Raw genomic sequence first — 23,297 nt, forward strand, 5'->3', positions numbered from 1 at the left:
AACAAGAGTGAAACTCCGTCTCAAAAAAAAAAAAAAAAAAGATTCACTGTTGATAAAAATTATTAAAGATACATGACGAACTTCTAACACATCCAATATTAAATATTTCCCTTCAGATAAGTATTAAGGTTTTGTGGCTATTCTTTTCTCTTTTTAAATGCCTTTTGTTTTCCCATCTGTAAAATTAAGGTAAATAACAGCTGGCTTCTGTGCTACATGGATATTGACAGAATCAAGACTCAGTAAAAGTAACTAGAATAAAAATTGTCAGAGTTGAGATTTAAATGAGATGAATGCATGCAAAGTGCTCAGCACAACGCTGTCATATAATTAGTGCTCAATCATTATTAGGGAAAAAAAGGTTAACAAAATGTATAGGAACAAATATAGACACTGTACATTAAAAAAATCTAAGCCAAAAGTAACTCTTATAAAATATGTGGCTAGTCTGTATTATGTCAATCAACTATTTGTTTCAGATGTCTAGAAGAGACCCAGATAATTAGAGAAGCCTACCGGGGAACTTAAATAACTAAGAATTGAGATATTCAAACTGGCAACACCACTAATGAGGTGCTCTGTGATCTTTACCTCAATACTTTCTATGGATCTCAATTTCTCATTTGAAAACTTTGGGGGTAGGATTAGGTGAGCTCTCAAGTCTTTTCAAGTTCTAATCTAAAAAACTGTACCTAACACATAAAACAAGCTCTGAGAACCAGAGAACCCCACCTCTCAGGTGCTAACAACAGCAATAGTCTATTTTGTATGTATCACCAACTACATTATTTTAAATCCTTGTTTTATAAAAATACCACATCTGTATTCAATATTTGTCTTACACTTGATACTCTACAAAGAAAATGTCAAAGTACTAACTTTGTTATACCATTCCCTACCCCAATTACTTCCCTCATCAAATCGATGGGTTAAAAGGATTGTGGAATTGTAGAAACATAGACACAGGTGTTTTGAAAACAATTCAAACACAGTTGTAAAGAAAGTATTTTTGATTCCAAAGTACCTCGTTACCCAAAGCCATAGGCTTTCTCTCTTAGCATTAGAACCTAGGTCTTTGGGCTTTCAGTTGAGTATTTTTCTTCTGTTTCTACTATTGAATAACTAAATCAAATTCTTTGAAAGGGATTTGAGGGTTAAAAAAGAGGAAAAATTTGCAGTTTAAATAGTCTTAAAATTAAGGAAGCTCTTATCCTCAATCACAAAAGAAAACATTAAAACAATAACAGAGTAAAAGTGTCAATAACAAACTGGTAGAGCTTTAGTGTTCAGCATGTGACAATCATAAGGTCATAAGTCACAGCCTTGCCCCAATCAGCATGAAATAATAAATTATGTACTGAATTGTATCATTTCACAATAGCTTTCAAAATCTGGCTATCAAATATACTTTCATAATAGCCACGGCTAAATATTATCGACAATTATGAAATCAACTAGAATAAAGGCTAAATTTATCATAAAAAGAAAAAGTTAACTGTTTTTGCAAAAAACTGTATGTCTTAAACATTGTATACTTATTGAACTCTCAAATTATTAGTTACAAAAAATAAAAATTCAAGGCAAGATAATGTATAAACATTTACAACTAATCATATCATTAAGCCTTTTTTCCCCACTATATGTATTTTTGGTGCCCTATAGTGTGAATAAAAAATATTCTAAAACTTTCACTGAACTTGCTGCCCTATAGACATTATTAATCTTGTTGAAACTTGCTAAAAAGAAAAAATATTTTAAAGCACTTAAAATTAATACCTGGGTTACTCTGAAAAAGTCTGTTTACGCATGCATCTCTATGGGGATGTCATTAATATTTAAATTGGCCGAGGGATAAAATGGAGGATAACATACTTTCATTCAAAATATTAAATTTAAGGAATGTACTGCAATATAAATAGTTTAAGTGACTGTCTAGCACTTGCAGAAGCCCATAATTTAGTCTGCACATGTATCATGAAAAATTAATTTCCTCGATATTCTAGCAGAAAAATACATAACCCATATAAATATGTTATCAAAGAAATGGATTGCTCTCCAGTCAGCTGACAATGGCTGTTAAAAAAAAAAAAAAGGGAGGGTGGCACTATGAATATGAAATGGTTATATCAACGTTAAGACATTAGGTCAATTGCATTCAAGTTGTTAGGTTTTCATTTATTAAACAGCAGCTTAAATAAAAATGGAACAAATATGAACTTAATCTTAGCTAAAATAATCTAAAAGTAAAATGTGCATTTTATCCTTTTTTGGTAATAAAGCATAAGAAACAACATACGTCAATAATTAGGATTATATTGCCATTAGTTTTAGATTTCTACCTCAAGTAAAAGAAACTAAATTGAAATCCTGATGATGCATTTCCTTGTACATGTAGTCCTAAATTTCTCTCTTCTTAAATCTCTAATTCATGATAGTTGATCCAAACTTTTAGTTTTCAGAACTGATCTTGATGTTCCTAAATTTATCTATATCATTCCAAATCTCTGTTGCTCTTCTCTTTACCTTCCACCCCCAATTCACAAAATCCACTGGAAATTCTGTATTTAGAGACATTTAGGATGGTACTGAGGAATAAAGAAAACCACCTGTCAAAATTAGATGTTTGGGGGTTAAAACCATTGTCCACAACTCCTTTTGAACAGTGATAAAATTGTATTTCTTTCTTAATATGTAAAATGAACAAAAATCACCATCACAAGTCACACCCTAATCTAGTTTGGCACAGAAATAATCACACATAATTCAAAACGGAAGGGAACACTTAGTAGACCTTTTCTTTTTTAAAATGGAAGTTCTCCATAGGAATATTTACTTGAAAAATACAAAAACCAAGTATTAATAGTGTATGCCAGAAGAAAATTAGAGCTCTCTGAAGCTGCAGAAATAAGGAGAGCATGGGCTTTTAAAAATCCTCTGTAAAGGTCAATAAGTAACTGATTTTTTATAGCTTAATTCAACAAAATATTTCTTGAAAACTCTTTATGCAATAGGATTCACCAATGTATATTTTCCATGACTCAGAAATATGAAAACAAGTGACCATTACTTTGGCAAATACCTGTAAATACTGCATTACACAATTACTCTTGATGAAAATACTATCAGGATGTCCTCAGAAGGGTAAATACTATTCAGCACAAACCTATTTTGCTTATTTAATTTGCTCACATCAGTAGTAGTACATAATGAGAACCCACAGCTAATTAAAATCAGGTATAATCTTTAAAGTAAAAAAGAATATGCTTTAAGAACTATGCCCCAGACCTAGTCTAAAATTAATGCAAATTAAGATTTCCTCAGCTATTTCAATCACCTGCAGGCCAGAGTGGACTAAGATTTATGTAACTAACCAATTAATGCAGATGTTCCGACTTTCACATTAGGCAGTCACATTAAACCCTTTTGACCCAATCTCTCCTTCACTAAATCTCAAAAGGCCCCCAAAGTGATCTCTACCCACATATTCATTTCACTATTAATACAATTTGCATTTAACCTACATTTATGCAAGGTATATAAGTCTTTCATAAAATGTGTAAATGTTCAATCACATAGCGAAAGTGGTCAGACTAAAATATCTGTAACACAAATACACAAAACCAAAACAGTTTATCAATTATGTTACCAATTATAAAAATATAAGGGAAATAGCCATAGAAACATCATAAGAAGCAATTTCAATAAAATCTGACCACATGCTAGTCACATATTTCTGTATTAGTCATTCCACACTAAAATGAGACACCTGAATACACAGTGCGCTTTAAAAGCTTTTCTTTTACTAATCATATAGCCGTAACGAGTTACAGATTTAAAAAATAAGATTCTGATCATAAAGCTAAAAATAAATGAATATATATTTAAAAGTAAATTTCCTTTAACTTTCAAAAATCACTTTACATAAATGAGTACCAGAAATATTAAGCTTAAAAAACATGGAAACACCCACTGCCAGAATCTCTGAAAGGAAAAGAAAAAAGGCAGAAAGAAAGTATCCATCATTGGGGGGGGGGGGGTGGTTAATCGTAGTCAAAACAAAATCTCTTTATATTTCTTCTTCTTTTTCTGAGAAAACATTCAACATGATGTTAGTAGAATTTGCTTTACTCATCCTGTATTTGTACGGGTCTTCAATTTCATTACTTTTATAAGATTAGATACAGATGCAATTACTGAGACGTTAAAATCTACATAAATTTTAGTAACTTCATTAACTGCCAATCAACAGAACCCTACACTCTGCCTAAGGCTGAATTTACAAGCTCGTCCTGCATTTTCTACAGTATTCCCTCCTTTCAGGATATGAACAATTTTTTAACACTAAAATTTCAACATAATCCCAATAAAAGCTCTAATAACACCTAAAACTACTTCTGTTCTCTGCCTCTGAAATTAATGCTTAAGTGAAACAAGGCTGAAAGTCAAATAATGCAGAAACGTGCCTTTGTCAATAAGTTTATGCTAAACATACTGAATTTCAGTATTTTTAAAAGCACATTAAGTTAGAATGGCTAATTTGTTTTACTTAAAGAATGGATTTGGGAATCAATAAGATTTCTGTTTTACTATAAATGAACTTAAAAAGAAAACACTTTACTAAGCTCAATCATAATATTCATAATTTTACAATTTTATGTAATAACTCAGTGTTGTGGTGGAAGGAAGGGATTGCCTCTTCCCACACCCAGAGAATAAAGTGAGGATTTTTTTAAAGTATTCTGAGAAAAACACTTTCAAGTGGCATTTTAAAAAGTCAAATTGCAGTTTATAATTTTTTTTAATTTAAAAGGAATTCAACTTATTAGTGGCATTTAATATTCTTCTACCTAAAGTCAGAAGGTCAATATTCACACAAGTTGTGGTCTCAATATGTTGATTATTTGCTAATCACTCAGGATGACTGGTCATAGCAAATGTTTGGCTAGAGTCATGTAACATATAGAGAAGAGAAAGCAGCCAATTTTAGTTATATCAGGGCTGCTGTTTGGAAACAATAGGCTAATTCAATGATGGTTTAAAAGAAACATTGTTTCAATTTATTTGGATGAAGCTTTGTTCTGGGTAATCATAGTTCCCAGTGCTAACCTAATGCCATATGGTATAAAATTTTCAAATATTAACAAAATACCCTGTATAAAGTATTATACTTTCTTGTTAGGACACAGACTACTGATTATATCTCCCAATCACACAATGGCATAAAAATAATCATTTCATTTTATATTAAAGAACTTCAAAGAGCTGCATCATTATTGTCTTGCCTACCTCCATAAGGTTATGGTGCACAAATTAAAAATATGTGAAGATGCTTTATGTCATAAAGTACTTTAAAAGTTAAGACATTAAAATCACCTTTAATGATTTAAGAGGAACTACTTATACTCTATATCCCAGATTTTCTAGGGTTTAACGAAAGTTCACAGTAAATGGAAAATAAGTTTTGTCCCATGCCTTTTCTTTATAGTAAGGAAGATGAAAACAATGCCATGATGATTATCAGGGCAAAAGGCATTAATAATCCCCAAGAGTTTCCTAAGATGTTTTATTTTTCTTTGTATAACTACATGTTTTATGAATCAATTTAAGAGTTTCCTACAGATAGCTTAGTCAAATCAACTGTACATTTTAAGAAAACTAAGCATGTGAATTCTATTGCCCAAAATTTGCAATTAAAAAATTTAAAACACAGCATGTCTTTTAGCATTTAAAACACAACAGCTTATGCAATAAGAAACATCTCAAATCTCCTTACTGAAAACATTTTATACCTTCGACTCACATTGAAGTAGTGTTCTTCTAAATAAAAGATGATAATTTTTTAAGCAATAGATTAGGAGGTAGTTTGCTTTAAGACACATAAGAACCTTTGATAACTAAGCCTTTTAGAAGAAGAGAACGTAGCCTAAATCTAAGCCTAAATTATTTCCCTTACAAGAAAAGCTTCCTATGTAAAGAGGAAAGAGACATCCTCAAGGTTAGGATAGCTTTCATAGAAAAAGTATTTAAAAGGCTGAATATCTAAGTAATGGGAATGATGAGTATCATTAACATTTAAGAAAATACTTCAATGTTACAATCACTCTGCATTTTATTAAAAAAAAAAAAAAAACCCTGCTGATTAATCAATCTTGTGTCACTACAATCTACATTTTTATATTTTCCTTCACACCTAAAATGGATGTAAAACCTAGCATTTATCTGAATTGGGGATGAGGTTACAGGGTAGAGAACTTAACCCCTACCAACATGTATATCAACATTTAAAACTTTTTTCTGATAAATTCCATTTTCTGATCTTTTTGAGGTCAGACAGAAATATTAGCAGACTTATAAATGAGTAAAAAGAAGAGAAAAATCAAATGAGAGCTGAGAATTGCAGCTTAACAATTTTGGCCATCAGTTATCTACTTGAGAACTTGCAGGAACATTTGAAAGTAAAATTTTGTTTTGCACCGTGTTGGCACCAATTCCTCTCTTAAAGAGATTGATCAGCAGACATAACTTGTCTACTTTAGGTCAAGAACCCTGTGAGCAAGACCTGTGTCTAATAGTATGGTCTGGTACACTGTTCACTGCATTGCTTTAGCAGTTTCAAAACTCAAATTCTTTAACAGAAGATTCAGTTTGAAAAACAGGGCTTTTTGTTAGTACTTCTGCTTTTAACCCTTTAATCTCAAGCTAACACTTAACAAATTTACAAATAAGGCAGCAAAACTCCTGATTATAGAATTAAGGATATCTTTTATTGTAATATAAGAACATATTCTAAAACAGCTGAATGAACATGCACAACACAGTATGATTTTACGAGACATTATACTCTCCTGAATTTGTGTAATTTTTCCTTAAGATACCTGTTACTGAGCAATATTTTTAAAATTTTAAATAAAATCCTCACCACTGGCCAATGGGATACTGAATACCACTATTTATGGAAAAAACTTGAAATGGTTACATACCAATAAGTCACTTAGGTTGTTTGCCCTTCCTACTTTCAAAAGACCACTTAAACTTATTCATATAAAAAAGCACATGAATCTTTAGAGAACAAATACAAATAAATGAAGATTTAAATCTATTAATCTATCTTAAATGTGCCATTCTTAAGAAACAGAAAAGCACTAATCTTACCTTGAATAGCCATTAGAAAAAACCGTTCGACCAGGGAAGTTCAGAGTCCCCAAAGAAGTCAAGTTGTCATCTCCAGATCCTTGGCACCTATTCCAATTTTCGGAACCAACGGGAATTGGTGGAATGACATTAAAAATAGGCTTCTGATCCTGCTGTTGAGAAAGGGATGCTGTATTCATGTCATAGTGGTACATCTGTCCTCCAGAGGTACTCACACCATGAATAGAAATGGCAGACATTTTATTACCAATTATATTTGCTCCAGGAAAGCTTGCCTGACAGTAAACTGTGCTCAGTTTCTCTTGCTTAATTACCCCAGGGGTGCAGAGTTCGATGAAATCTTCTTTTTCTGTTTTCACTTGGGGCAGTGTTACATTACTGGAGCTTGACAAAACCAGATCTCCATTATCCTTAATTTTAGGTTTAGTGTCCGGTAAAATGAGAGGCTTGCAGTCCTCATTTGAATTTCCTTCCAAAAGGAATGAATCCTCTTCTCCCGCCAGAGGAGAAAGCAAACAGTTTTCATCTATCAACAGGTCTGATTTCCAAGGACTCTGATTCGTCTCTTTACCTGGGGAACCAGAAGAAAACTCCAAATCCTGCAAAATGTCAAAGGTGCTTTGGTCTGCGGTATACAATTTCACATTGCCACCGTTGGTGCCAGTCTGGCCCTTCGAATTTTGCTGTTCTGAAGATACATCAGAGTGAGTTTTTGGAAACTCCTTCTCTTTGGGGGCAGCAGACACGGAAGAGGATGCTGAACTCTTGGGGTTCTCTGGAACACTGGTCGACCTATTGAGGTTTGCAATGCTTTCTTCCAGAAGCTGTAAGTCTGTTTCCCCTGAGGAGAGGCTGATTTGGCCCTGCTGTGGGAATCCCAGGTCATTTCCCATTACTTTTGTTTCTGTTTCTCCCATATACAGTCCCATTGAGAGTGAAACTGCTTTGGACAGATCTGGCTGCTGCGCATTGCTTACTGAGCCTTTCGGAAAATCAACCAAAAGTCTTTGCTGCTTGGAGTCTGACTGAGATGCGGCAGCCAGTGAGGTTGAAGATACAGAAACCTTCAGAGTAGCTCCTCCCCTTAGGATTTTACAGAAGTCCATCACATTTCCCCTCTCCTGAGTAAGCACACTACTCGGATTTTCTTCTTTACCAGGAGTTAATGATTCTTTGGAGTCCATCAGTGAATATCAACTAAAAAAAAAAAAAAAAAAGAAAAAGACAGGAAAACATCATAAGCTCTAAAGTCACATTATCTTCCTGATCCGATTAGTAAGAGACAGCCTGTTAAATGAACCTTTTAGTTAACTCGGAATCAAATTCTTTGTTACCAGAAGAGTAGTTTCTATCTTCCAGAATAAAAAGCCATCTCCCCTGCTCCCATTCAGCTTGTCGCATTTAAAAGTACAATGCAGTCCATTTGCACAGCTGAGGGCAAAATTGTATTGAACTAAGCTTGGCTATTCATCCTGCCACTCACTGAACTTGTAACTTTGTTAATCACATACATTATAATTCATTACATCTGATTATTCTAAAGGTTCAAGTTGATGTCAAAGTATTTAATTTCAAAAAAAAAAAAGAAGTGTGATCATTAAAATTCCTACCTCTTTTCAATCAAGGCTGTTTGCTTTTCTGAGAACCAATACATATAACATTTGATAAATACTATGCTAGAATTCTCAATCCCTAATTACTTCCAAATTTCCCTCCTACCAGCTAGTCACACATCCAACCCTTTGAGTACAACCAACTGGTGAACCATGCACATTTTCTTTGAAAAATAAACAATGCTGATCTGCTTATCTTCCAACAAGCTGGGAAAATGCTCTTTTTCTAAAACCCATACTTCTGACTGGATGTGCCTACCTCCAAATTTCGGGTATATGAAATGAGATACACTTCATATAGGCCAACTAAAATTTAGATTTTAAAGAGCAGAAGAGAAGGTGTAGTAGCTTCTCAGTACATTGTTTGTTAGCTTACTTAAATAAATATAGCTGACCTTTATCATAACTCACAGTAACATCTAGATTAAGCTACATTTACTTAAATTGCTTAAGACCCTCCATGTGAAATGCTATTGTATCTCTAAGTTCTTTACTTTCCAAACAAATATCGAGGTACTGAAAAATGGAAAAACACGGAACCGTAAAATCACATTCATATAAATTCAGGTACAACGGTATCCAGTAAAATGTTCAAAATAATTTTCTGTCTTCACCTATCCAAACCTTCATCTATGCCAATTCTCAGTCTATTCGCAAGAGAATAAGATTGTTAGTATATTGGTAATCAGGGTGTTTTACGAGATGGGGTAAGACTGAGAAACACATTCGGGACACTACAGTCAAATCCCGTCCAATAAAAGGAAACGTTTTCTATACGATGACGTTAGGCAGCGAGTCACTGGCCCTCACTGAAAAGTGAGATGAGGAAGGTAGAAAGAGGGGTGTGGACAAATCTTGAGGGCAAACTGCTTATCTCCCCACCCCTCTGCTGTTTACCTGATAACGATCTCTAAACACGAGGTATCAAATGGAGCCCAATGTATTTCCACGCCGCTTTTTTGACAGCTGCCTTCAAACCCGAAACCAAAACAACACTTACTAAACGAAAACGCTCCCTCAAGCGACATTATCTCCCAGTTTAAGTTGCAAATAACCCTGCCACATTAATCGGCCCTAATGAACCATGCCAAAGGGTCTTAAGTGGTATTACAAGGTTGCAATTACCAAGTCTGCAACCCTAAACGTCAAACTAGCACTTGTCAAAAATCGCAGCACAAAACTATTATGGTTAGAGAGGGTCTTTTTCTAAAAGGGGCCACTTAAAAACCTCAGTAGCGAATTGACAACTAACGCTAAAGAACGAGCCCTCCTGGGGCTGGGGGTGGGGGAGTAGAAAAAAAGTGCGAGGTTAAAAGAGAAATATGCCTAGACCTGTTGAGTTCTCTCTCCGACACGCCCACTTCTACCAGATAACGCCAGCCCCGGCCGTAGTCTCCAAGTTGCAGGCTGTCAGCCCCCCTCGTGGGCACCCTCAAGCGCCCCACAAGCCCTCCCCAAGCCAGGCGCGCTCGGGCCTCGCGCTCGGGCCCGCCGGGGTGGAGTGCAAATATTCGGGCCAGTAGAATTCAGACGCGGCTTAGCGTTCACCACGAAAATGGGTGTCGGGCAGCCCCCTTGGAGAGAAAGAGGTGTTTTGGGGGGAGAAGAGAGGCCAGGATTCCCGCCGGGGAACGGGAGGCTGGAAACACCCAGCAGTTCGCAGTTCGACAGGGCTCCGCTAGCCGTCCGAGCTCAGGTTCCTCCCCCTCGGCCCGGCCTGGGGACGGCGGCAGAGGGAGAGGAAGAGGCCAGTGCTGTCACCCGCGCGCTGCCCTTTCGTCACCGTCGCACGGCCCTCGCCAGCCCCCCACCCCCACTCCCCGAGGCTAATAAAAGTTTGCAGGCTCCCGCTGCGGCCCCCGAGTCGTCTCCGGTCCCTCAGGCACCTTAGAAGAGCAAGCGCCAGCCCACCCCGGCCCCCTCCCCTCTCCGCCTTGCCTCTTACCTCTGGCAAAGGCGCCGCTCGCCCGCCACCGTCCGCAGCTCCCGCCGCAGCCGAGATAAACAACTTAGCGTGTGAACGCAGGAGGAGCAGGAGGGAAAAATTTTTTTTTCTAAAAAAAAGGAAGTAAACAGCCGCCCCCTTCTCCATGGGTGGGGGGAAAGAGCCCCTATTTAAGAAAGTCTCCCATTGCCCAGCTGACAAGCCAGCCCTCCGCCCCGCGCCGGGCTCCCTGGGTCCCGGCTTCCGGGCGTGCGTGTCCCGTCCCGGCGCCCAGCTGCTTCGGCCGCTCCGGCTGCGGCGTCTTCTTCCACCCACTGAATCTGTCCCCGACGGGCGGGCGGTGACTAGGGCTCCAGTCACAGACACGAGCTCGCAAAATGGAGGAGGAGGCGGCGGCGGAGGGGAGGGAGCGCGGACACGCGAAAGGGCCGCCTGGCCTGGGCGAGCGAGCGGGACCGAGCGGGGAGCGGGTGGAGGCGGCGTCACGGCGCGCACACACTCGCACACACTCGCACACACGCGCTCCCACTCCACCCCCGGCCGCTCCCCGCCCGAGGGGCCGCGCGGCGGCCGCGGGGAACGGTGCAACCTGTTGGCGACGCTTGGCAACTGCAGGGGCGCCCGCGCCCCCGCCCCCACGCCCTCTGAGAGGGCCGGGCCACCCCGGCCCCGACGGCGCCTGCACACCCGCGGCCCCTGGCATGGCCGCCCCCACCCCCAACTCCCCAAGAAAAAGGGAGGCGGTGGCGGGGGCCGACCTGGTCTCTTTGGGGCGGCGTTAGGAGGGCCACCGAGTTTCTCCAGTTTCTCTTCTCGCTACCTCCCTCCCGCCCCCGCCCAACTCCGCGGCTCCGGACCCACTCGGGAAGTTGCTGTCCCTCCGCGGCCAGCGCGGCCAGCGCCCCTGCGGGTGACAGCGGGCGAGCCAGAGGAGCCCGGGCACCGCCCGCGGCAGAGCTGCGCGAGTGGTCCGGGCCCCCGCCCCCGGGCCGAGTTGCGTGAAGTGTGTCACTTCGAAAGGAACTACGGGTTTGCACCGAAAGGGTGCCGCAACATCTCGGCCGCGCTCGGGGCCGGGCGGTCAGACACGCCCTCTGGGGAGGCTTACAGGAGGGGACGGGAGAGCGGGGGTCGGCGCATACGTACTCTGCGCCCGGCGGGAGTCGCGTGCCGACAGGTCCCCCACCCCCGCATCGTCTGGGCTGCCGGGTCTTCAGCCGCTACCACGGCGCTCTCGCACTGGGAGAGAAGTTGCAAAGCAGAACCCACCCTCCCCCGCGCCCCGACCGTCCCCCACCCTCTTCCCCGAGTCTGCGAGGCGGCGGCGGCAGAAGGAGGCGCCGCCTGCCAAGTTCAACCCCCACCCCTCCCGCCCAGTGCGCTCACACTCGAAGGAAGTTGCTCGCCAAATGCAAAACCTCCGGCAGGCTGGATTTCTTTGCACTTTTTAAAAAATTATGATTAAGGAAAGCAGGGGGCGGGAGGCCTAAAAGCAAGTTGCCGGCGAAATAGTAAGTTGCTGGCGAAGTATGACACCCCCCCCCCACCCCCCCACCCCCGCTTCCCAGACTCCTGACCTCTCCTTCCACCCCGGCCACGGCCCGCGTCCAAATTCTCGGTGCAGGCCCCACCCCTGAATCTTGACATTTGCTGCCCTCGACTCATGCGTTGCTCTCCCTATCGCGTTCATGGGACCCCTAACCCTACAAATGAAACAAAACACACGCAGCTTTAAAATGCCAGCGTTCAACTCCCTACAGCTGTTCCTGTTACGAGCTTCCCCCTCAGGCCTAGGGGAAGGAAACACGTGTCCCGTCCCGAGAGAGGAGAGGGCCGTGGGGCGAGGGGTGCCCTAGCGGGAAGCCCCCGCCCCAGCTCCCTTCCCCAGCTCGCCGCGTAGGGAAGGCTTGGGCGATGCCAGGACCGAGCCTCCTACCTTCTGCGGCACAGATTATGATTTTTGTGACTCGGGGAAAGGTTGTGCTGTGTGGCTTTAGGGTTTGGGGAGGTAACTTTTGCGCCCCCACAGGTGACAGCGCTTGCCAGCTCCTGACAGGGGCGGGGGCTGCCGTAGCTCCACCTAGTCCTGCTCCGGCTTTTGGCCGCAGCCACTCTCTCCTCCCGCCGCGCTCAGACTGACGGCGGCCGCCTCTGCTCTGACATCTTTTAGACGATTGGGAAAGCGCGTCCCGGAAGCCGCTCACCGCCATCTTGGTAGGGGACAGTGACGCCAGCCCGGCCCTGTTGCCACCATCTTGGCAAAGGTTCGCGATCGCGGGGAGCTTAAGCCGTCTTTCCTCGATAATGAAGGATAAACGGTGCCCCGTGCGTTGTCGGGTGCGAAAGGAAAGGAGCGGGTCTCCAGCAAGCCTCTTATCCGGAGACCATCTACGGGGGCCGCCTCTAGAGGATTCTGGAGCCGCCATCTTGGCAAAGGAAGAGATACTTGTCACCTCGGAAAAGAAGAGGGAACCAACCCTATGCTAGCCTAGAACCCTCAGCCAGAAGAATTTTTATGAAGTGCGCTGAGCAACTCCATGTTAAGAAAACCCCTTTCTGGACCCAGAATTCAGACTCCGTTTCTCCTGTCCCTTAGCACAAGTCAAGCAGGGAGGCCCTTGCTTTGGATGCTCATAGTGCACACGGTGAGACTCTGAGAACGCTGCTTGACCTAGTTGCCCGTTTTTCCAGCTTCTGAGTCTCACGCACTAGAATGAGATGTCTTTCGTAAATTTGGCCCCTAAACTACCAAAAGTTTCATGGGAAACAAATCAAGACTCAACCCTGCAATAATGTTTTACACATTTTAAAAGTAAGTTAAATAGCCCATGCTAATAATTATCCTTGTACATCTGCTTAAAATAACTAAGAATTCTATTTTTATATATACACATATGTATACATATGCATATACTAATCAAGGGGACAATACAGTTGTCTAATAGAACACATCTCCCATGCCATAAGCCTGTTTTACCAGTGAATCTCTGCTCTAAGAATCCACCTCATCGCTCACACATGTTCAAATTCTAAGTGGTAGGTACTTTGCTTAATTTATGATTTCACAAAAGTTCCCAATTATTCTCCCTACCCATTCTTTTCTGCATTCCTAATAGGGAAGAATACTCACATAATTTTAAATATGCCATTGAAAACACTTTTAGTTGAGCAAAAAGAAATAAAATAAACTTTTCCTAATTTCTCTCTTCAGTGATCTAAATGTGCCCGTTAATTTTTTAATATGATAGCAAAAAAATTCTCATTCTTTAGTCTTTCGCATCCATTTGGAAATATGCATAAACTATAAACCCAGGCTGGGTGCGGTGGCTCACGCCTATAATCCCAGCACTTTGGGAGGCCGAGGCGGGTGGATCACGAGGTCACGAGATCGAGACCATCCTGGTCAACATGGTGAAACCCCGTCTCTACTAAAGATACAAAAAATCAGCTGGGCATGGTGGCGCATGCCTGTAATCCCAGCTACTCAGGAGGCTGAGGCAGGAGAATTGCCTGAACCCAGGAGGCGGAGGTTGCGGCGAGCCGAGATCACGCCATTGCACTCCAGCCTGGGTAACAAAAGCGTAACTCCGTCTCAAAAAAAAAAACCCTCTTTTTCAGAGTAATACAAACAGTTATGATTTGTGGCTAACATTGATTCCCCACTCTTCTGCTGCCCACTTGCACTAACAACAGCTGAATAAGTATTGTTATTTGATTTTTCAATATGAGGACAACAGGCTAAGTTCACAGGGATCCTAAGCATTTCGAGAGGTATTAGACAATATTAGAGTGGTTTTTCCTCACTGATCTCAATTATTCACATGAAGTAGTATATCAATTCCGTGATAGACTTAAAATAAGCGCTTATAGAATTTAATTCAAGAGATGAACTCCAGTGTACCCAAAAGGACATGAGATTTAGCATTATAATAATAACAATTCTAATGAAAGTCAACATTTACTGAGCATCTGCTGTCTGACAGGCACTACTGAAAGTGTTTTATGCACAATATCTTAAGTCCTTAGGTATGACATTAACTAATTTGTAACCCTGGGAACTTACTACAAGAAATACGATGAATCCTCATCTGAGTGGAATGTATTTGATTGTCTTAGAAGCAGAGGTGGGAATAAAAGTGATGTCTTCAAAGTCCATCAAGAAAAGGACCTGATCTGTCTTGTTCATATCTTTATGTCCCACTCCTAGAACAGAGCCCACTACATAGCAGGCACTCAGCAAATACATTACAGGGTTATAGTAACATTGAGTCAACCAGTTAACTAGATGTAAAATCACTTTTACTGGGTTATTGTGGTGGCCACATGGATTAATAAAAAGCATATAGATAATATTCAAGATCCTCATTTTTATTGTGTGTTTAAACATCTGAGTGCTCCCCAACTTACAAAAATAAAAAAATAAACTAGATTAGATTCATGATTGTATGTTCTCACAGTGTTCTGTATACTTTGGTAGCACATTACAATGTTCATTATTTGTGCCCTCATTTGTTATTTCTTTGTATCACCCACCAGAACATAAGCTCTACAAAGGCAGGAACTATGTCTGTTTGTTCACTCCTATATCACTAATGCATAGCTGGTGCTCAGTGGGTATTGGTTATATGAATGAATGAATGACAATATATGGTCTTAGAGACTATGTCCTATGGCCAACAAAACCTTAAGCCTAATAACCAAACCACCTGATACACTGATATCAGAAACTGGTATATTACCCAAGTGGGTTCTCCCATTTTCTTTGTGTTTTATCATCTCCATTCCCACTGAAATAATCCAAGCTGTGCTGCCAGATTAACCCTCCAAAACATCAACTAAATCATGCCCTGATCCTCAAGTGTGTATAATAACTCTTGATTCCAGTACTACACAGATCCCAACTCCCAGTATGGTATTTAAGATCATCACCTTTTACCTGCTCCTTTGTAGAAGGTGAGGCCTTCTAGTGGATGTGATTGAACTGGAGTTTAATTTAAAAATTAGTTAAAGTAAGGGAATCATTTTAAGAAAGATAACTTGCAAACTTTAAATTTTTGAAACCTAAAACCTGTGATTGAACATTTAATTCCTAATATTTTGATGAAGGTCTAAAGCTTTTATGAGCCCACTGACTGGAGTTCCATGTCTTCTTTAGTGTGTATAAACTATACCTATAATGCATTGGTATAGTATAGCAGTTAAAAGCCAGATGATAAAAGCCAGATAGAGTCTCTACCACTAAAAGGAAGGTAAACTTGAGCAGGCTAACTCTCTGTGCTTGTTTCCATCATCTGTAAAATGGGGAGAATGATAGTACTAACTTATTATAAAGATTAAACAAGTTTGATATACGTGAAGTGCTTAGAATAATTCCCAGGTCATTGGAAGTATTTGCTCATCATTAGCAATCATTATTCATCTGTAGAATTACTATTTTCCCTAGTTTTTAACAAAGTAGAGCAAGAAATTAAAGATATGCATTCAGTAGCCATGACCCAAAATGCTTAATAGCGAAAGTGTTTTAGATTTTGGAGTTTTTCTGATTTTGGAATATTTGCATATATATAATGAGATATCTTGGCAATGGAACCCAAGTCTAACAGGAAATTCATTTTGTTTCATATACACCTTATAGCCTGAAGGTAATTTTATACAATATTTAAAATAGTTTGGGGCATGAAGCAAAGTTTGCAGTAAGTACTTATGTGTGGGATTTTCCATTTGTGGTATCATAACAATGCTCAAAAAGTTTGGGATTTTGGAGCACTTCAAAATTCAGATTATCAAGTTAGGAGTGTTCAACATGTACTTTTAGAATAATTTTAGAGCAGATTTCTAGATTTTTATGATTTTTTTGCTCCTGCCCCCACCCCAGTATTTTAAAATTGTCTTACATCCATCTTCCTTGACTGCAATTGTAAGTCAAGGAAGGCTATATGGCATCTTTCCATTTAGATTTCATAGAACAATTTTTTATATTCATATTTCATCCTTTTACTTAATATTTAATCAAATTAAGTAAGTACAGTAAGAAGCAACAAATGGCATAGACATGTTTGGGAAGCACAAGCACCAGGAACTGTTGGTAGCTCAACTAGTGGGAGCAGAATTGTGTGAAGTACAGAAGGGACCATGGTTCCAGTGTTTAGCACACCCGGGGCATCAATCCATTGCTTTCCAGGGAGACCAGAGAACTGGATCAGTTGAGATTAAGGTATTGAGAAGTGTCTGTTAAGAAAGTCTGTTAAAGAAAGACACACCATATTCATTCCCACATTTTCTGTTGCTTATCACATATATTTCCTCTTACATAAACAGACTTTCTTGTGACTTATTTTCCTATAGTCCATGATTCTTTGTCATGGCTTCAGTTTCCATTTATTATTTTTTTCTGCACTCCCCTACTTTAAATGTATGATGTTAAATGTAAATTGGAATCATGTATATGTATATTGTGTATATGTATTAATAATTTTGAACATGTTAATACTATTTTAAGTCCACACAAACAGGTTGTATTGGTTGTTAGAACCGACTCTAAAAAAATTATTCCTGCAGCTGTTATACCTATTATTTGTCCCTTTAAAATGATATCTTGACTTTCAGAAATACTTCTATTCCTATTTAACTTTATAAGACAAGAGGTTCAAGGGAACCCAGCTGAGTTTTGAATGACCCATCTCTGTCTGCTTCAATATTTGTATTTTATGCCAGGCATGCCTATTAAAAACAATTCACACTAGTACAGCAAGTTCTTAATCATAATAAATTCCACTTTGGTATTCCTCTTTGTAATTAGAATTAACAGTCCTGCCTGGACTGGGAAATGCTAAATTGTTACTAGCCTCCCTGCTATTTTGCTGTTTTTCATGATGCTTTCAATGATTTCATCATAAGCAACCTAAAATATGACAATTTGTGCTCATATGCATGAAATGGCCTATGGGTGTCCTGGTTGACTTTATTCTTTATGCTGTCAATACTTAGTTTAAGCAATACCTGATTCAAGGATGAGGCAAATATATGCAGATAAATGAGATAAATGTTGCCATAAGCAGAAGCCCAATGTTTTTAATGTTTGGAGGCATTAGAGCAAGCACACTGAATAATTGTAACAAGTATTACGTACTTTGTTTTTCATTTGTGGCATTTGTGGCTCACCGTATGTCATTAGCTTTCTTCCTTTTCTGATTTAATCTCCTTTTCTGTCCCATGTTCCTTTGGTAAAGAGTGTTTCAATATGCCACACTGCTATGTGGAATCTTTCAGCTCATTTGAGAACCTACATTTTCATTTTGGTTCTTCTATCTTATTGTTTATTAGAGCACACGAGGTTTTGTTTTGTTGTTTTGTCTTCAGCTGCCTTAGAAATAGTGGGATTAAGACAAAAACATTCATGACATAGGGATCCCTTAACAAGATAAGAAGATACTTCAAATCAAACTCGAAAGTGCTGCAAAGGACATTTATTACCATTGAAAAACTTTTGTTTTGAGATCAGTGTTTGTGAATTAAAATTTCTCTAACCTCTTGTTGAATTTTCAATACAAGACCTGGTTTTGACACCCTATTCTGCCATCTATTTACTTGAATGAGCTTAGGGTAGGCATTCAATTCTTCTCATCCTTGTTTTTGAATCTGTAAAGGAAGGATAATGATATCTACCCCATCTATCCCACAGGAAATAATGTAGGCCTCACATGGGATCATGTATTCAAAAGTTTTTAAACACTAAGGTTTGTTTGGAAAGCTTAGAGGGGCTTATAGAATTCTTGCATTATCACTTCACCACAACAAAAATGAAAATTATCATTGCCTTTCTTCACTTATTTCCCAGGTAATCGGTGCAATGGGCAGTCTGGAATTTTAGGCAGGGGAGTGATAATTCAGTAGTGCACCAGAATGAATTGTACCAGCTTGCAAGCACTGACTGTTACATTTTCAGAGATTTTGTAATTGTTTGTTAATCACAGTCATTATTAAAAACTAAATTATAAACTTACACTCGAATATTTTAACAACAAAAATAAATGCTGAAAACTTTACTTTTTCATTATTTTACTAAGTTTTACTATTATCTATGCTCTTAAAGTTACTTCTATCTGTTCTGTATAAGAACATACCACACAATGGTGTGATACAGCATATCTCTTCCAAACGCTGCATTCAGAAATGTTATTTTGGTAGTTTGATATCAAGCATGGTGGAGTACCTACACTATAGAAATTGGAATACATGACAAATCAGAGCTTGATTTGTTTTGCTGATTGTCTAGACTGACACAATAGAGGAAATTTCAATAATGAAGATTGAACTTAAAAGTGTCCCAGTTGTGAACACAAAAACTTGAGAAAGTATTTTTCCGGTACTTGAAAACTTATCTGATTCAGCAAAAGAAGTCACTCCTGTCATCAATGAACGAGCTTAGTCCCAACGTCCATTTTTGTTGCTTCACTTTTATCTCGCTCATTAACATAAAAATATCAGCCAACCTTCATGTCGGGACTTCAGTACCATGAATGACTTCTTTGCCAAATTGAATATTAATCAAATATTTATTTGTAGTCTGATTTTGCTGAACACGGTTGAATTTCAACTGTAGGTTGGCTAGGCACACAAGTGTTCTCCAAAATCACTGAAACGGTTCTGTGAAAGTCAAGTGGCAATATAGAATTTACTATTTAAGAGTGTTATATATTTTCTTGCTTTTTGTAAATTATGTGATATGTATACACACACACACACACACACACACACATATATATATATCAGTAAAAATGATAATAAATACACAGATACCCTCTTCCCCTCAGGCAGTTGTTAAACATTTACTAGCACACTAATGGACATAATCTAATTTGAAAAGCTCGTTCTGCTTGAAATGTGGAATATGAGTTGTAGGGGCTAAGGGAGAAAGCAGGGAGAGTAGTTAGGAGACAGGCACACTGGTCCAAGGAAAGATGATGACGTTTGTATTGGTTGCAATGGCAGAGGAGCTGGGGAGCTACGATTGGTCAGGAGAGGTATTTTGGAGGCCAAAGGTAAGTAAAGCAGTCATCCAGCAGCTCAATGAAAGGGATGGACTTCCAGGGACTTTTTATGCTAAGAGAAGACCTTCTGGTGAAGAGCAAGCTCCGCGGTTGAATGGAGTGAGTGCATAGAAAGCTGCACCAGAAAAAAGGCGTCAGGGAGGAATGTAGTGGAAGTAAGGAGATGTTGGCAGTTCTAGGATTTCTAGGTAAATATCTTTGCAGCAGATGGAGGAAACTGGGCTTGATTATTAGTTAAATGTCAAATTGCCTTAAAGTGCAGGTGGGGAAGGAAATACCTGTAACATTTTGGAACTGGAATTCACATACTAAGCTACTCATCTAGAAATTTCATTGATTTCTGTCTACATGGAGGGGGTTATTTGTTCATAGCAATACCTTGAGCCTATCCCAATTTATAGATTTTTTTTTCTATCACTTGGCAATTTTAATTATAAAACTCTCACACTGAATCACTCTGTGCTACACATACATTGCTGCCTCTTTTTATGCTTCTGACTACTTCATTCCTAGTTTTTCTTTGCCATGCCATAAAGAAGGACCCTACTGAAAGCCACCCTATTGTCTTGCCTATTATCAGGAAAATTCTGGCAATCACAGTTTTCACCATTTTGCCTGCTTCCTCCATTATAACCTGCAATCTATATTCCACATGACAGGTTTTTTGTTTGAGTTTTAACATTTTCCAAGAGAAGTTAGTACATTTTATGGAGTTTTAAAAATAATAAGTGTTTTACAAAAGAAAGAACCACGTCTCCACATTTACCCACTTCAACACTAACAACCAGAACGGAAAAATTCTCAGCTATACAGCTAGCAATGACTGACACTTTGAGGATTCAGCTTGGATATGTTGTTTATTTTGGTCTTCTAATAATTAGCTATTTTATGCATGGTTTCAATTAATCAGGGAATGTTTATTAATAGAAGACACTTTCCTAATAAATATTCTCTTCTATTCATTCATTCCCTCAACAAAATACAATTCCTTCAACAAAATAGCAACTATTATATATTAGGCCCCAGTATAAGGCTTCAGGGATATAAAAATGATGATACAATCTCTACTCTGGAGGAAATGGAGACAGATACGGTTACAAGTCATTATAGAACCATGCAGACTTACAGAAATGTGATAGATGCATAATGCACTACATAAGCTTCGAGAAGCCATCTGGTTGGTGTTTAAGGTTAGGGAAATGGGTGTGGATGTGGAGATAGTGGTCAGGGAGGGTTTCCTAGAGATGAGAGGACTGACTTGAATTTTGAAGAGTTTCCTTTGAGTTCTTTGGTTATTTCTCTTGGAGATAATACTTATAATGGAAGCTTGTAGTCAACATTCATTAGGTCATTTTTTTGGTATATTTATAAGAAACCCAACTCTTAAAAACAGAGTTTTTTGATTCACTGAAAAGTCCAGAGGAAGTTTAATTTCAGGGATGGCTGGATTCAAGGGCCCAAATGAAGTCAAAAAGACTTAAGTTCTGTCCCTTGGCTTCATTTTCCTGTTTTTTATTGTTCTTTTTTATTATTATTTTTTGTCTGGAAAGATCATCTCCATCTGGTGGCCTGTGGCACCTGGATTTAAAACATCCTGCCAGGTTAGTAACTTCAGTAGAGAGATAGTTCTTTTCCCATGATTTTAGTCGTTGTTCCTGGGAGGGGTTTCACTGGTATAGTTGGTTCAAATGCTTATCCCTGGATCAATAACTATGAGCAAGGGATGTCAGGAATGTGTATTCTGTTTGGCAAAAAGCCTAGCTCAAGCCTACCCCACTGACACCTGAGTGGGGTACAAATGAAAGAGAGAGAAGAAGAGGTGCCTCCCCAAATAATGGCAGATTTTAAATTTAAATAGGAGAAAAAGGGATTTCTGGGCATGCAGGAAAATCCCAGATGTCCATGACAATAACTCTTTATCAAAATGATAACAGTGACATAAGTATCATATTTTACATTTTAAGAGCATTAGACATGACTTAAAATGTTTGGCAGCAATGGAAAGAACCCCAAAAATTAAGTATAGTTGTTACAAGTTTTATTGGTTTCACTTCCTGCCTTTAATAGAATGTGGGTTTGTACTTTGAAATTTCAAATGTTACACAAATGAATTGACGATTGCCTTGCAGAAATAGTATCTCCACTTAATTGGGCCTTTTTTGGGTGATGAAGTGATGTTTACAACTTTTAAGCTAGTTTTATCATCTTCTGCTGAAGGAGTCTGTCTGTCTCACTTGACTATGATTCCAACATAATGAGTATCGGTGGCTGCAGCGAGCGTCTGTCTGCTTATTTTGCTCCTTCTGTCTTGACAAGCTGAATGTCACGCAAATGTCTCCAGCCTCTGCACTGGGCAGGCAGGAAGCCAGAACCAGTAATAGAAACAGTAGGCACTCTGTGAATACTTGCTGATTAATTTTAGCTCCATAGGCCTGATGGGTTTTCCATCCCTATAATTACCATCAGCAAATAGTTATTGAATGATGTCCAGCATATTTTTATTTCCCTTTCCTTGGTCCTGATTTTCATTTTCTATTTTACCTCTCTGTGATTTTATCACATGTATTTCTGTTCATCAGATCAACAGAGCCACCTGTGATTAGTTTATAATTAGTCAATTTTATTCCACCTATGAGATATCTTTATCTATCTAAATTTTTCCTTATTATGACCCAGTTCAAGTTCTTTCTGGAATTAGGGAAAGGATGAAGTGTGGAAAAAAAAAAAAAGAATTAAATATTGAATGGCCATTTTGTGCCTGATGCTCTATGAGTACATTTCCACATTTGCTTTACAAGGTAGTCTGTTTTATTAGAAGTAATGCTTAACAAGTCTACAAGTACTAGCTGGGCTAACTTTATAGAGACAGTGGGGAGAGGTAAAGGGTGAAGAGGTTATGTGTTATGGATATGACAAGTGGGGAAAGATGTTACAGAAGAGAGATTGGGGCCATCTAAGAAAAATCATTATCATTGTGTAGATGGCATTAGAAGGATGAAAAATAACTTTAGATATTACTTCTGCCTTTTTTTAAAAAAAACTTAAAAATAAAAGATGCTAGAAAATAACACATACTTATTGTAAAAATCCAAACATACAGAAGGTAGAAATGAATGAAGGCAAAAACTCCCTCCATACAATCCCATTTTGCAGACGTAACTATTTTTTCTTTTTCTTTATATATTTCAATGCCAGCAAAGATGTAATTTTTTTCAGTTTTTATGTATATTTCAGATCCCCAACCCCATTTTTCCCCACTTTAAAAACTTTTGTTATGTGAAGTACAGAGTAGAATTGTGACTATCAGAGGCTGGGAAGGGCAGGGAGGAGGGGAGGATGGTGAGAGATTAGTTAACTGTTACAAAATTAGAGCTGGATAAGAGGAATGAGTTCTGATGTTTTTCAGTATCATAAGGTGAATGTGATTAACTATAATTTATTGTATATTTTCAAACCCATTTTTTCTATGCATGGATACATGCATGCATACACACACAGGTTTTTAAAAACAAAAATGGGATTTTACTACATGTATTT

General features: G+C 39.1%; 1 protein-coding gene across 11 annotated transcripts in view; it reads right to left on the bottom strand.

The window, feature by feature from the left end:
* NR3C1 (nuclear receptor subfamily 3 group C member 1) overlaps window positions 1-23,297 on the bottom strand; it is a 156,326-nt gene that overhangs the window by 114,737 nt on the left and 18,292 nt on the right. For 2 of the 11 annotated variants that reach the window (XM_017532295.2, XM_017532287.2), the window contains exons 1-2: window positions 10,711-11,390; window positions 7,153-8,349 (exon numbers count right to left, since the gene is read on the bottom strand). In XM_017532295.2, coding sequence (XP_017387784.1) covers window positions 7,153-8,336 — 1,184 coding nt within the window. In that variant the 5' untranslated portion in view covers window positions 8,337-8,349; window positions 10,711-11,390. Of the gene's footprint in view, window positions 1-7,152; window positions 8,350-8,762; window positions 10,021-10,097; window positions 10,545-10,710; window positions 11,391-11,468; window positions 11,788-11,856; window positions 12,058-12,096; window positions 12,207-12,287; window positions 12,481-12,646; window positions 12,816-23,297 lie in introns of those variants that run through there. The other 9 variants (XM_017532292.2, XM_017532290.2, XM_017532294.2 and 6 more) reach the window with 9 other exon arrangements.

This window comes from Cebus imitator, unplaced genomic scaffold (genome assembly GCF_001604975.1).
Source record: "Cebus imitator isolate Cc_AM_T3 unplaced genomic scaffold, Cebus_imitator-1.0 Scaffold76, whole genome shotgun sequence".
In the NCBI taxonomy this organism is placed as follows: Eukaryota; Metazoa; Chordata; class Mammalia; order Primates; family Cebidae; genus Cebus; species Cebus imitator.